Genomic DNA, 16,780 nt, shown 5'->3' on the forward strand with positions numbered 1-16,780 from the left:
TGCACGCAATACTCCAAATGCGGCCGCACCAGAGTTTTGTACAGCTGCAACATGACCTCATGGCTCCAAAACTCCACCCCTCTACCAATAAAAGCTAACACACCGTACGCCTTCTTAACAACCCTATCAGCCTGGGTGGCAACTTTCAGGGATCTATGTACATGGACACCGAGATCTCTCTGCTCATCCACACTACCAAGAATCTTACCATTAGCCCAGTACTCTGTATTCCTGTTACTCCTTCCAAAATGTATCACCTCACACTTTTCTGCATTAAACTCCATTTGTCAATTCTCAGCCCAGCTCTGCATCTTATCTATGTCCCTCTGCAACCTGCAACATCCTTCCACACTGTCCACAACTCCACCGACTTTAGTGTAGTTTAGTGACTTCTACGCCCTCCTCCAGGTCATTTATAAAAATGACAAACAGCAGTGGCCCCAAAACAGATCCTTGCGGTACACCACTAGTAACTGAACTCCAGGCTGAACATTTTCCATCAACCACGACCCTCTGTCTTCTTACAGCTAGCCAATTTCTGATCCAAACCGCTAAATCACCCTCAATCCCATGCCTCCATATTTTCTGCAGTATCCTACCGTGGGGAACATTATCAAACGCTTTACTGAAATCCATATACACCACATCAACTGCTTTACCCTCATCCACCTGTTTGGTCACCTTCTCAAAGAATTCAATAAGGTTTGTGAGGCACGACCTACCCTTCACAAAACCGTGTTGACTATCCCTAATCAAATTATTCCTTTCTAGGTGATCATAAATCCTATCTCTTCTAATCCTTTCCAAGACTTTGCCCACAACAGAAGTAAGGCTCACTGGTCTATAGTTACCGGGGTTGTCTCTACTCCCCTTCTTGAACAAGGGGACAACATTTGCTACCCTCCAGTCTTCTGGCACTATTGCTGTAGACAATGACGACATAACGATCAAAGCCAAAGGCACTGCAATCTCCTCCCTAGCTTCCCAGTGAATCCTAGGATAAATCCCATCTGGCCCAGGGGACTTATCTATTTTCACACTTTCCAGAATTGCTAACACCTCCTCCTTATGAACCTCAACCCCGTCTAGTCTAGTAGCCTGTATCTCAGTATTCTCCTCGACAACATTGTCTTTTTCCTGTGTGAATACGGACAAAAAATATTCATTTAGCACCTCTCCTATCTCCTCGGACTCCACGCACAACTTCATATACTGTCCTTGACTGGCCCTACTCTTACCCTAGTCATTCTTTTATTCCTGACATACCTATAGAACGTTTTAGGGTTTTCCTTGATCCTACCTGCCAAGGACTTCCATTGTCCCCTCCTGGCTCTTCTTAGCTCTCTCTTTAGGTCCTTCCTGACTAACTTGTAACTCTCAAGCGCCCTAACTGAACCTTCACATCTCATCTTTACATAAGCCTCCTCCTTCCTCTTGCCAAGTGATTCAACTACTTTAGTAAACCACAGTTCCCTCGCCTGATAGGTACATACTTATCAAGGACACACAGTAGCTGTTCCTTGAACAAGCTCCACATTACAATTGTACCCATCCCCTGCAGTTTCCTTCCCCATCCGATGCATCCTAAGTCTTGCCTCATCGCATCATAATTGCCTTTCCCCCAGCTATAACTCTTGCCCTGCTGTATATACCTATCCCTTTCCATCGCTAAAGTAAACGTAACCAAATTGTGGTCACTATCACCTACCTCCAAATCAAACACCTGGCCTAGTTCATTACCCAGTACCAAATCCAATGTGGCCTCGCCTCTTGTTGGCCTATCTACATACTGTGTCAGGAAACCCTCCTGCACACATTAGACAAAAACTGACCCATCTAAAGTACTCGAACTATGGCGTTTCCAGTCAATATTTGGAAAGTTAAAGTCCCCCATAACAACTACCCTGTTACTTTCGCTCCTACCCAGAATCATCTTTGCAATCCTTTCCTCTACATCTCTGGAACTTTTCGGAGGCCTATAGAAAACTCCCAACAGGATGAACTCACCTTTCCTGTTTCTAAGCTCAGCCCATACTACCTTAGTAGACGAGTCCTCATCAAACATCCTTTCTGCCACTGTAATACTATCCTTGACTAACAATGCCACACCGTCCCCTCTTTTACCACCTTCCCTGAGTTTACTGAAATATCTAAACCCCGGCACCTGCAATAACCATTCCTGTCCCTGCTCTGTCCATGTCTCCGAAATGGCCACAACATCGAAGTCCCAGGTACCAACCCATGCTGCCAGTTCCCCTACCTTATTTCGTATGCTCCTGGCATTGAAGTAGACACACTTCAAGCCACCTACCTGAACACTGGCCCCCTCCTGCTACGTCAAATCTGTGCTCCTGACCTCTATACCCTCATTCTCCCGTACCCTAAAACTACAATCCAGGTTCCCATGCCCCTGCTGCATTAGTTTAAACCCCCCCAAAGAGCACTAACAAATCTCCCCCCCAGGATATTTGTGCCCCTCAGGTTCAGATGTAGACCATCCTGCCTGTAGAGGTCCCACCTTCCCCAGAAAGAGCCCCAGTTATCCAGAAATCTGAATCCCTCCCGCCTGCACCATCCCTGTAGCCACGTGTTTAATTGCTCTCTCTCCCTATTCCTCATCTCACTATCACGTGGCACGGGCAACAACCCAGAGATAACAACTCTGTTTGTTCTAGTTCTGAGCTTCCATCCTAGCTCCCTGAAAGCCTGCCTGACATCCTTGTCCCCTTTCCTACCTATGTCGTTAGTGCCAATGTGGACCATGACTTGGGGCTGCTCCCCCTCCCTCTTAAGGACCCGGAAAACACGATCCGAGACATCACGTACCCTTGCACCTGGGAGGCAACATACCAAACGTGAGTCTCTCACGCCCCCACAAAATCTCCTATCTGTGCCCCTGACTATCGAGTCCCCAATTACTAATGCTCTGCTCCTCTCCCCCCTTCCCTTCTGAGCAACAGGGACAGACTCCGTGCCAGAGGCCCGTACCCCATGGCTTACCCCTGGTAAGTCATCCCCCCCACAAGTATCCAAAGCGGTATACTTGTTTCTCAGGGGAACGACCGCAGGGGATCGCAGGCTATGGAGAGAGAGTGGTTAAATTGAGTTGAAATCAGCCATGATTGAATGGCGGAGTGGACTCGATGGGCCGAATGGCCTTACTTCCGCTCCTATGTCTTATGGTCTTATGGATCCCTGCACTGACTGCTTCTTCCCAGTCCCTCTTACAGTTACCCATCTATCTCCAATCTTTGGTGTAACTAATTCCCTGAAGCTGCTATCTATGACCCCCTCTGCCTCCCGAATGATCCGAAGTTCTTCCAACTCCAGCTCCAGTTCCTTAACTCGGTCTTGGAGGAGCTGGAGATGGCAGCACTTCCTGCAGGTAAAATCAGCAGGGACACTAACGGCATCCCTCACCTCAAACATCCTGCAGGAGGAACATTGCACTCCCTTCCCTGCCATCCCTCTAACTTTCAACCAAGATCTGGCTAACAACTAGAATTTTTAAAAAAAATAATAATAATACAATATGGTACTTACCTCACACCAATGGGTTTTATTATTAGGTTAGAGGAGGAGGGCGGGTGGGAGACACTACACGAGTAGTGTCTCAGGTTTCCTCTCCACCAGAATTTATTGGTGAGGGACTTCCCAGAAGCCCGCGGGTCGAACTCCTGTTCCCGCCTTTAAAAATATATATTTTTTAAAAACAACAGCAAAGAGGAACAGGAACGGGACCAGGTAAGTGTTTACTTAAAATACTCACCCACCAGCAGCCCCCGCACTCCGCTCCCACTGAAACTCCAAGAGATGCTCCTGCAAGGTAAGTTATTTCAAACTTCAATACTCACCCACCAGCAGCCTCTGCACTCCGCTCCCGCTGAAACTCCAAGAGATTGCCCCTGCAAGGTAAGTTATTTTAAACCTAAATACTCACCCACCAGCAGCCTCTGCACTCCGCTCCCGCTGAAACTCCAAGAGATTGCCCCTGCAAGGTAAGTTATTTTAAACCTAAATACTCACCTACCGGCAACCCCTGCACGCCGCTTCCCAGAAGTCCGCGGGTCGAACTTCCTGTGTGTATAAATGTGTGTGCTCACCGAGCTGCAGCCATTTCGGCAGCAGCTGCAGGAGGCCACACATGTCTGTGTAATAAAGCCTCGATTACTCTCTACTCTCGTCTCGCCGTAATTTATAGTGCATCACTGTTAGCGGCGTGCACAGCTACATGGCTGCCTTGCCAGCTGCGGCAATGGTGTTCCGTGCCCATCCAGCCTGCCCCCACAGCCCACCTCCTGGTTACCCCCGCTACTCCCCCTGGCCCTGGCAGAAGCCCCCCGACCAGCGGCACAAATGTCAGCAAACTATGGAAATGTTGCACATTTTCCGCACCCCCTCCCTCCCCCTCAGCAGCCATGACGGCGGTTCCGCCATTTTTAAAAGCACAAGTGAACCGCGCCTCGGGAAACCGGACCGTCGGAGGCGGAGAATCACAGGGGCCCCAGGTCCACTAATAATATGCAAACTGTGTATCACTGTACGTGCGTTCCAGAACACACTGACACCATGGTCGAGGCGACGGAGAATTGCGATTTGGCAGCAAATCGGCGCCACCACGATTTTGCCATCGGAACCGATTCTATTTTGGCATCAGCCGACGGAGAATCCCACCCTTCATCTTTCCTCTTTTCCACACGTTTAAACAAATAATTACACATCAGCATAAAGTTTTCATACCCTTCCGCACACTGGGCGTCATTCTCCGACCCCCCCAGCGGGTCGGAGAATGACCGTTGGCCGCCGTGCATCCCGCCCCCGCCGGTTGCCGAAGTCTCCGGTACCGGATACTCGGCGGGGGCGGGAATCGGGCCGCACCAGTTGGCGCCCCGCCCCCGCTGGATTCTCCGGCCCGGATGGGCCGAAGTCCCGCCGATAAATTGACTGTCCCGCCGGCGTAAGTCAAACCTGGTATTTACCGGCGGGACCAGGCGGCGTGGGCAGGCTCCGGGGCCCTGGGGGGGGGGGCGCAGGGTGATCTGACCCCGGGGGGGTTTCCCACGGTGGCCTGGCCCGCGATCGGGGCCCACCGATCCGCGGGCGGGCCTGTGCTGGGGGGGGCACTCTTTCCCTTCCGCCTCCACCACGGCCTCCACTATGGCGGAGGCGGAAGAGACTCTCCCCACTGCGCATGCGCAGGAAACTGTCAGCGGCCGCTGACGCGCCGCGCATGCGCCGCCCCGACATGTCATTTCCGCGCCAGGTGGCGGGGCAACAAACGCCGTTTCCGCCAGCTGGCGGGGCGGAAATCCCTCCGGCGTCGGCGTAGCCCCTCAATGTTGGGGCTCGGCCCCCAAAGATGCGGAGCATTCCGCACCTTTGGGGCCGTGCGATGCCCGTCTGATTGGCGCCGTTTTGGGCGCCAGTCGGCGGACATCGCGCCGTTTGGGGAGAATTTCGCCCACTGTCCCTTCCACACAGTGTCCCTTCCACACAGTGTCCCTTCCACACAGTGTCCCTTCCACACACTGTCCCTTCCACACACTGTCCTTTCCACACACTGTCCCTTCCACACACTATCCCTTCCACACACTGTCCCTTCCACATACTGTCCTTTCCACATACTGTCCCTTCCACACACTGTCCTTTCCACGCACTGTCCTTTCCACACACTGTCCCTTCCACACACTGTCCTTTCCACACACTGTCCTTTCCACACACTGTCCCTTCCACACACTGTCCCTTCCACATACTGTCCCTTCCACACACTGTCCTTTCCACACACTGTCCCTTCCACACACTGTCCTTTCCACACACAGTCCTTTCCACACACTGTCCCTTCCATACACTATCCCTCCCACACACTGTCCCTTCCACACACTGTCCTTTCCACACACTGTCCCTTCCACACACTGTCCTTTCCACACACTCTCCTTTCCACACACTGTCCTTTCCACACACTGTCCCTTCCACACACTATCCCTTCCACACACTGTCCTTTCCACACACTGTCCTTTCCACACACTGTCCTTTCCACACACTGTCCCTTCCACACACTATCCCTTCCACACACTGTCGTTTCTACACACTATCCCTTCCACACACTGTCCCTTCCACACACTGTCCTTTCCACACACTGTCCCTTCCACACACTATCCCTTCCTCACACTGTCCCTTCCACACACTGTCCTTTCCACACACTGTCCTTTCCAAACACTGTCCTTTCCACACACTATCCCTTCCACACAGTGTCCCTTCCACACACTGTCCCTGCCACACACTGTCCTGTCCACACACTGTCCTTTCCACACACTGTCCTTTCCACACACTGTCCTTTCCACACACTGTCCCTTCCTCACACTATCCCTTCCACACACTGTCCTTTCCACACACTGTCCCTTCCACACACTGTCCTTTCCACACACTGTTCCTTCCACACGCTGTCCTTTCCACACACTGTCCTTTCCACACACTGTCCTTTCCACACACTGTCCTTTCCACACACTGTCCCTTCCACACACTGTCCCTTCCACACACTATCCCTTCCACACACTGTCCTTTCTACACACTGTCCCTTCCACACACTATCCCTTCCACACACTGTCCTTTCTACACACTGTCCCTTCCACACACTGTCCGTTCCACACACTGCCCCTTCCACACACTATCCCTTCCACACACTATCCCTTCCACACACTGTCCTTTCTACACACTGTCCCTTCCACACACTATCCCTTCCACACACTGTCCTTTCCACACACTGTCCCTTCCACACACTATCCCTTCCACACACTGTCCTTTCCACACACTGTCCCTTCCTCACACTGTCCCTTCCACACACTGTCCTTTCCACACACTGTCCTTTCCACACACTGTCCCTTCCACACACTGTCCTTTCCACACACAATCCCTTCCACACACTGTCCTTTCCACACACTGTCCCTTCCACACACTGTCCCTTCCACACACTATCCCTTCCACACACTGTTCTTTCTACACACTGTCCCTTCCACACACTAGCCCTTCCACACACTGTCCTTTCTACACACTGTCCCTTCCACACACTGTCCTTTCCACACACTGTCCCTTCCACACACTATCCCTTCCACACACTATCCCTTCCACACACTGTCCTTTCTACACACTGTCCCTTCCACACACTATCCCTTCCACACACTGTCCTTTCCACACACTGTCCCTTCCACACACTATCCCTTCCACACACTGTCCTTTCCACACACTGTCCCTTCCACACACTATCCCTTCCTCACACTGTCCTTTCCACACACTGTCCTTTCCACACACTGTTCCTTCCACACACTGTCCCTTCCACACACTGTCCTTTCCACACACTGTCCTTTCCACACATTGTCCCTTCCTCACACTGTCCCTTCCACACACTGTCCTTACCACACACTGTCCTTTCCACACACTGTCCCTTCCACACACTGTCCTTTCCACACACAATCCCTTCCACACACTGTCCTTTCCACACACTGTCCCTTCCCAACACTGTCCCTTCCACACATTGTCCCTTCCACACACTGTCCTTTCCACACACTGTCCCTTCCACACACTGTCCTTTCCACACACTGTCCCTTCCACACACTGTCCTTTCCACACACTGTCCTTTCCACACACTGTCCCTTCCACACACTGTCCCTTCCTCACACTGTCCCTTCCACACACTGTCCTTTCCACACACTGTCCTTTCCACACACTGTCCCTTCCACACACTGTCCCTTCCACACACTGTCCTTTCCACACACTGTCCTTTCCACACACTGTCCTTTCAACACACTCTCCTTTCCACACACTGTCCTTTCCACACACTGTCCTTTCCACACACTGTCCCTTCCACACACTGTCCCTTCCACACACTGTCCTTTCTACACACTGTCCCTTCCACACACTATCCCTTCCACACACTGTCCCTTCCACACACTGTCCTTTCCACACACTGTCCTTTCCACACACTGTCCTTTCCACACACTGTCCCTTCCACACACTGTCCTTTCCACACACTATCCCTTCCACAGACTGTCCCTTCCACACACTGTCCTTTCCACACACTGTCCCTTCCACACACTGTCCTTTCCACACACTGTCCCTTCCACACACTGTCCCTTCCACACACTGTCCTTTCCACACACTGTCCTTTCCACACACTGTCCCTTCCACACACTGTCCTTTCCACACACTATCCCTTCCACACACTGTCCCTTCCACGCACTGTCCTTTCCACACACTATCCCTTCCACACACTGTCCCTTCCACACACTGTCCTTTCCACACACTGTCCCTTCCACACACTGTCCTTTCCACACACTGTCCCTTCCACACACTGTCCCTTCCACACCCTGTTCTTTCTACACACTGTCCCTTCCACACACTATCCCTTCCACACACTGTCCCTTCCACACACTGTCCTTTCCACACACTGTCCTTTCCACACACTGTCCTTTCCACACACTGTCCTTTCTACACACTGTCCTTTCCACACACTATCCCTTCCACACACTGTCCCTTCCACACACTGTCCTTTCCACACACTGTCCCTTCCACACACTGTCCTTTCCACACACTGTCCTTTCCACACACTGTCCTTTCCACACACTGTCCCTTCCACACACTGTCCTTTCCACACACTGTCCTTTCCACACACTGTCCCTTCCACACACTGTCCTTTCCACACACTATCCCTTCCTCACACTGTCCCTTCCACACACTGTCCTTTCCACACACTATCCCTTCCACACACTGTCCCTTCCACACACTGTCCTTTCCACACACTGTCCCTTCCACACACTGTCCTTTCCACACACTGTCCCTTCCACACACTGTCCCTTCCACACACTGTCCTTTCTACACACTGTCCCTTCCACACACTGTCCCTTCCACACACTGTCCCTTCCACACACTGTCCCTTCCACACACTGTCCCTTCCACACACTGTCCTTTCCACACACTGTCCTTTCCACACACTGTCCCTTCCACACACTGTCCTTTCCACACACTGTCCCTTCCACACACTGTCCTTTCCACACACTATCCCTTCCACACACTGTCCCTTCCACACACTGTCCTTTCCACACACTGTCCCTTCCACACACTGTCCTTTCCACACACTGTCCTTTCCACACACTGTCCTTTCCACACACTGTCCCTTCCACATACTGTCCTTTCCACACACTGTCCCTTCCACACACTGTCCCTTCCACATACTGTCCTTTCCACACACTATCCCTTCCACACACTGTCCTTTCCACACACTGTCCTTTCCACACACTGTCCCTTCCACATACTGTCCTTTCCACACACTGTCCCTTCCACACACTGTCACTTCCACATACTGTCCTCTCCACACACTATCCCTTCCACACACTGTCCCTTCCACACACTGTCCTTTCCACACACTGTCCCTTCCACACACTGTCCTTTCCACACACTGTCCTTTCCACACACTGTCCTTTCCACACACTGTCCCTTCCACATACTGTCCTTTCCACACACTATCCCTTCCACACACTGTCCCTTCCACACACTGTCCTTTCGACACACTGTCCCTTCCACACACTGTTCCTTCCACATACTGTCCTTTCCACACACTGTCCCTTCCACACACTATCCCTTCCTCACACTGTCCTTTCCACACACTGTCCTTTCCACACACTGTCCCTTCCACACACTATCCCTTCCTCACACTGTCCTTTCCACACACTGTCCTTTCCACACACTGTCCCTTCCACACACTGTCCTTTCCACACACTGTCCTTTCCACACACTGTCCCTTCCACATACTGTCCTTTCCACACACTATCCCTTCCACACACTGTCCTTTCCACACACTGACCCTTCCACATATTGTCCTTTCCACACACTATCCCTTCCACACACTGTCCTTTCCACACACTGTCCCTTCCACATACTGTCCTTTCCACACACTATCCCTTCCACACACTGTCCTTTCGACACACTGTCCCTTCCACACACTGTCCCTTCCACATACTGTCCTTTCCACACACTGTCCCTTCCACACACTGTCCCTTCCTCACACTGTCCTTTCCACACACTGTCCTTTCCACACACTGTCCCTTCCACACACTATCCCTTCCTCACACTGTCCTTTCCACACACTGTCCTTTCCACACACTGTCCTTTCCACACACTGTCCCTTCCACACACTGTCCCTTCCACACACTGTCCCTTCCTCACACTGTCCCTTCCACACACTGTCCTTTCCACACAATGTCCCTTCCACACACTGTCCTTTCCACACACTGTCCCTTCCACACACTGTACTTTCCACACACTGTCCCTTCCACATACTGTCCTTTCCACACACTGTCCCTTCCACATACTGTCCTTTCCACACACTATCCCTTCCACACACTGTCCTTTCCACACACTGTCCCTTCCACATACTGTCCTTTCCACACACTATCCCTTCCACACACTGTCCTTTCGACACACTGTCCCTTCCACACACTGTCCCTTCCACATACTGTCCTTTCCACACACTGTCCCTTCCACATACTGTCCCTTCCACATACTGTCCTTTCCACACACTGTCCCTTCCACACACTATCCCTTCCTCACACTGTCCTTTCCACACACTGTCCCTTCCACACACTATCCCTTCCTCACACTGTCCTTTCCACACACTGTCCTTTCCACACACTGTCCCTTCCACATACTGTCCTTTCCACACACTATCCCTTCCACACACTATCCCTTCCTCACATTGTCCTTTCCACACACTGTCCTTTCCACACACTGTCCTTTCCACACACTGTCCCTTCCACACACTGTCCTTTCCACACACTGCCCCTTCCACACACTGTCCCTTCCACTCACTGTCCTTTCGACACACTGTCCCTTCCACACACTGTCCCTTCCACATACTGTCCTTTCCACACACTGTCCCTTCCACACACTGTCCCTTCCACATTTTGTCCTTTCCACACACTGTCCCTTCCACACACTATCCCTTCCTCACACTGTCCTTTCCACACACTGTCCTTTCCACACACTGTCCCTTCCACACACTATCCCTTCCTCACACTGTCCTTTCCATACACTGTCCTTTCCACACACTGTCCCTTCCACATACAGTCCTATCCACACACTGTCCCTTCCACACACTATCCCTTCATCACACTGTCCTTTCCACACACTGTCCTTTCCACACACTGTCCTTTCCACACACTGTCCCTTCCACACATTATCCCTTCCTCACACTGTCCTTTCCACACACTGTCCCTTCCACACACTGTCCTTTCCACACACTGTCCTTTCCACACACTGTCCCTTCCACATACTGTCCTTTCCACACAATGTCCCTTCCACACACTGTCCCTTCCACACACTGTCCTTTCCACACACTGTCCCTTCCACACACTGTCCTTTCCACATACTGTCCCTTCCACACACTATCCCTTCCACACACTGTCCTTTCGACACACTGTCCCTTCCACACACTATCCCTTCCTCACACTGTCCTTTCCACACACTGTCCTTTCCACACACTGTCCCTTCCACACACTATCCCTTCCTCACTCTGTCCTTTCCACACACTGTCCTTTCCACACACTGTCCCTTCCACACACTGTCCTTTCCACACACTGTCCTTTCCACCCACTGTCCTTTCCACACATTGTCCCTTCCACACACTGTCCTTTCCACACACTATCCCTTCCACACGCTGTCCCTTCCACACACTGTCCTTTCCACACATTGTCCCTTCCACACACTGTCCTTTCCACACACTGTCCCTTCCACACACTGTCCCTCCCACACACTGTCCTTTCCACACACTGTCCTTTCCACACACTGTCCCTTCCACACACTGTCCTTTCCACACACTATCCCTTCCACACACTGTCCCTTCCACACACTGTCCTTTCCACACACTATCCCTTCCACACACTGTCCCTTCCACACACTGTCCTTTCCACACACTGTCCCTTCCACACACTGTCCTTTCCACACACTGTCCCTTCCACACACTATCCCTTCCACACACTGTCCTTTCTACACACTGTCCCTTCCACACACTATCCCTTCCACACACTGTCCCTTCCACACACTGTCCCTTCCACACACTGTCCTTTCCACACACTGTCCTTTCCACACACTGTCCCTTCCACACACTGTCCTTTCCACTCACTATCCCTTCCACACACTGTCCCTTCCACACACTGTCCTTTCCACACACTATCCCTTCCACACACTGTCCCTTCCACACACTGTCCTTTCCACACACTGTCCCTTCCACACACTGTCCTTTCCACACACTGTCCTTTCCACACACTGTCCTTTCCACACACTGTCCCTTCCACATACTGTCCTTTCCACACACTGTCCCTTCCACACACTGTCCCTTCCACATACTGTCCTTTCCACACACTATCCCTTCCACACACTGTCCTTTCGACACACTGTCCCTTCCACACACTGTTCCTTCCACATACTGTCCTTTCCACACACTGTCCCTTCCACACACTATCCCTTCCTCACACTGTCCTTTCCACACACTGTCCTTTCCACACACTGTCCCTTCCACACACTATCCCTTCCTCACACTGTCCTTTCCACACACTGTCCTTTCCACACACTGTCCCTTCCACACGCTGTCCTTTCCACACACTGTCCTTTCCACAAACTGTCCCTTCCACATACTGTCCTTTCCACACACTATCCCTTCCACACACTGTCCTTTCCACACACTGTCCCTTCCACATACTGTCCTTTCCACACACTATCCCTTCCACACACTGTCCTTTCCACACACTGTCCCTTCCACATACTGTCCTTTCCACACACTATCCCTTCCACACACTGTCCTTTCGACACACTGTCCCTTCCACACACTGTCCCTTCCACATACTGTCCTTTCCACACACTGTCCCTTCCACACACTATCCCTTCCTCACACTGTCCTTTCCACACACTGTCCTTTCCACACACTGTCCCTTCCACACACTATCCCTTCCTCACACTGTCCTTTCCACACACTGTCCTTTCCACACACTGTCCCTTCCACACACTGTCCTTTCCACACACTATCCCTTCCACACACTGTCCTTTCCACACACTGTCCCTTCCACACACTGTCCCTTCCACATACTGTCCTTTCCACACACTGTCCCTTCCACACACTGTCCTTTCCACATACTGTCCTTTCCACACACTGTCCCTTCCACACACTATCCCTTCCTCACACTGTCCTTTCCACACACTGTCCCTTCCACACACTGTCCCTTCCACATACTGTCCTTTCCACACACTGTCCCTTCCACACACTGTCCTTTCCACACACTGTCCCTTCCACACACTGTCCTTTCCACATACTGTCCTTTCCACACACTGTCCCTTCCACACACTGTCCTTTCCACACACTGTCCTTTCCACACACTATCCCTTCCTCACACTGTCCTTTCCACACACTGTCCTTTCCACACACTGTCCCTTCCACACGCTGTCCTTTCCACACACTGTCCTTTCCACAAACTGTCCCTTCCACATACTGTCCTTTCCACACACTATCCCTTCCACACACTGTCCTTTCCACACACTGTCCCTTCCACATACTGTCCTTTCCACACACTATCCCTTCCACACACTGTCCTTTCCACACACTGTCCCTTCCACATACTGTCCTTTCCACACACTATCCCTTCCACACACTGTCCTTTCGACACACTGTCCCTTCCACACACTGTCCCTTCCACATACTGTCCTTTCCACACACTGTCCCTTCCACACACTATCCCTTCCTCACACTGTCCTTTCCACACACTGTCCTTTCCACACACTGTCCCTTCCACACACTATCCCTTCCTCACACTGTCCTTTCCACACACTGTCCTTTCCACACACTGTCCTTTCCACACACTGTCCCTTCCACACACTGTCCCTTCCACACACTGTCCCTTCCTCACACTGTCCCTTCCACACACTGTCCTTTCCACACACTGTCCTTTCCACACACTGTCCCTTCCACATACTGTCCTTTCCACACACTATCCCTTCCACACACTGTCCTTTCCACACACTGTCCCTTCCACATACTGTCCTTTCCACACACTATCCCTTCCACACACTGTCCTTTCCACACACTGTCCCTTCCACATACTGTCCTTTCCACACACTATCCCTTCCACACACTGTCCTTTCGACACACTGTCCCTTCCACACACTGTCCCTTCCACATACTGTCCTTTCCACACACTGTCCCTTCCACACACTATCCCTTCCTCACACTGTCCTTTCCACACACTGTCCTTTCCACACACTGTCCCTTCCACACACTATCCCTTCCTCACACTGTCCTTTCCACACACTGTCCTTTCCACACACTGTCCTTTCCACACACTGTCCCTTCCACACACTGTCCCTTCCACACACTGTCCCTTCCTCACACTGTCCCTTCCACACACTGTCCTTTCCACACACTGTCCTTTCCACACACTGTCCCTTCCACATACTGTCCTTTCCACACACTATCCCTTCCACACACTGTCCTTTCCACACACTGTCCCTTCCACATACTGTCCTTTCCACACACTATCCCTTCCACACACTGTCCTTTCCACACACTGTCCCTTCCACATACTGTCCTTTCCACACACTATCCCTTCCACACACTGTCCTTTCGACACACTGTCCCTTCCACACACTGTCCCTTCCACATACTGTCCTTTCCACACACTGTCCCTTCCACACACTGTCCTTTCCACATACTGTCCTTTCCACACACTGTCCCTTCCACACACTATCCCTTCCTCACACTGTCCTTTCCACACACTGTCCCTTCCACACACTGTCCCTTCCACATACTGTCCTTTCCACACACTGTCCCTTCCACACACTGTCCTTTCCACACACTGTCCCTTCCACACACTGTCCTTTCCACATACTGTCCTTTCCACACACTGTCCCTTCCACACACTGTCCTTTCCACACACTGTCCTTTCCACACACTATCCCTTCCTCACACTGTCCTTTCCACACACTGTCCTTTCCACACACTGTCCCTTCCACATACTGTCCTTTCCACACACTGTCCCTTCCACACACTATCCCTTCCTCACACTGTCCTTTCCACACACTGTCCTTTCCACACACTGTCCCTTCCACACACTGTCCTTTCCACACACTGTCCCTTCCACACACTGTCCCTTCCACACACTGTCCCTTCTACATACTGCCCTTTCGACACACTGTCCCTTCCACACACTGTCCCTTCCACATACTGTCCCTTCCACACACTGTCCCTTCCACATACTGTCCCTTCCACACACTATCCCTTCCTCACACTGTCCCTTCCACACACTATCCCTTCCTCACACTGTCCTTTCCACACACTGTCCTTTCCACCTCAACCCTGGAATCTAAAATAATGTTAGGCCTTCAAATCGGCTAGAGAGAAACATCGCAACCCTCAGTTATAATGTTCCAAACAACTAACGCATTGTTTTCGTGATAAAATAGGCAACGGTGTGGGACTCAAACCCCAAAGGACCATCACTAATTCTACAATAAAATGTAATCAAACTTTCTGACACCACTGACTGTTCATTGCGAAGTATCGTGTCGTCAACAAGCTTGTTGTGGGACAGCTGTTGGGTGGTGGTTGACCTTCAGGCGAAGTCCACATTTGCAGAAAGTGTTTCGAAATCTAACGGGCCAGATTCCCGCTGAGAATTCTCTTGAGGCTGCTCCCCCGCCCTTGAAACCTCGGTAGAAATTCGGCCCCCACTCGAGTGTTGAAGGGGGTTTGTGAAGTTCCAGGGCAGAGCTGAGGCTGGGAGGGATTTGTCAGTCTTCACCGCTCACTTCTTACCTTCTCGTAGGATTCAGTCGTGGGTCTGTGAATCGAGCTGGAATTAAGTGACCATGTTCGAGGCAGCAGGATTTTCACATCCGAAAAATAAACTTGCTGCTTGGTCGCGTTGTGAAGGTAGGAGGAGGCAGCTGTCACTATTTGCTGTGAAAGCAAAGACAAACTTAAAATCATTGACCTTGCTTCATTAGTCGAATGGTGACATTGAAGAGGATATAACAAATTCCTTTAATTGTTCCCACTTCTCACCAATTCCTGAATTCTAAACAATAACTTACAACACCAAGTGCAAACAAGGTCACAAAACAAGGGCTATTAGCTCTTTTGGAACAGCATCAATGCCTCACCTGAATATTTTCAATAAGGTTGGTATCATTTTTGATTCTGGGGTTAATAGCAATAACCAAGTCTCTATATCCATTCTTCTCCAACTTTGCTCCAGAAGAATGGATAATAAAATCACACAGAATGCAGTTGAACACCAAGCCCAAGGGTTTTTGGAACCTCATTGTTTCGCACTGACTGTTTGGACCAATATCTTCGGGACACTGGTTTGCTAGATTTATATAGCAGGATGTGTGGGGGGTCGGGGGGGGGGGGGGGGGAGTGAATCATCGTGCATCAAGCAAGTTTGTACCGGCATCTATCTACTCCTGGGTGAGTGATTGCACTTTGGGAGATATCCAGTAGACACTCCCATGGGTGTGAGGGAGATTTGAGAGGGCATTGGGAATTCTTCCAGGGCCAATGACCGAATTGTGAGATTGCTGCAGATTTGAACAAGAATCCCAAACAAATGAGGAGCAGCAGCTTCATTATCGGCGATGGTGAAGGAGTATGACAAGCTGCATTCTAGTCCTCAGTGAGGGCGGAAAACGTAGACTTTGCTGACATCTGAAGACCCACATTGAACTCTCTCCAGATGTCATTTGT

The 16,780-nt window shown here is 51.1% G+C and overlaps 1 protein-coding gene across 1 annotated transcript in view; it reads right to left on the reverse strand.

Moving 5' to 3' along the window:
- Window positions 1-16,359, reverse strand: part of LOC140426083 (calcium-activated chloride channel regulator 1-like) — an 82,661-nt gene extending 66,302 nt beyond the window's left edge. The window contains exons 1-2 of the mRNA XM_072510423.1: window positions 16,195-16,359; window positions 15,848-15,991 (exon numbers count right to left, since the gene is read on the reverse strand). Coding sequence (XP_072366524.1) covers window positions 15,848-15,991; window positions 16,195-16,356 — 306 coding nt within the window. The 5' untranslated portion in view covers window positions 16,357-16,359. The remainder of the gene's footprint in view (window positions 1-15,847; window positions 15,992-16,194) is intronic.
- Window positions 16,360-16,780: the final 421 nt, after the last annotated feature.

Source organism: Scyliorhinus torazame, chromosome 7 (genome assembly GCF_047496885.1).
Source record: "Scyliorhinus torazame isolate Kashiwa2021f chromosome 7, sScyTor2.1, whole genome shotgun sequence".
In the NCBI taxonomy this organism is placed as follows: Eukaryota; Metazoa; Chordata; class Chondrichthyes; order Carcharhiniformes; family Scyliorhinidae; genus Scyliorhinus; species Scyliorhinus torazame.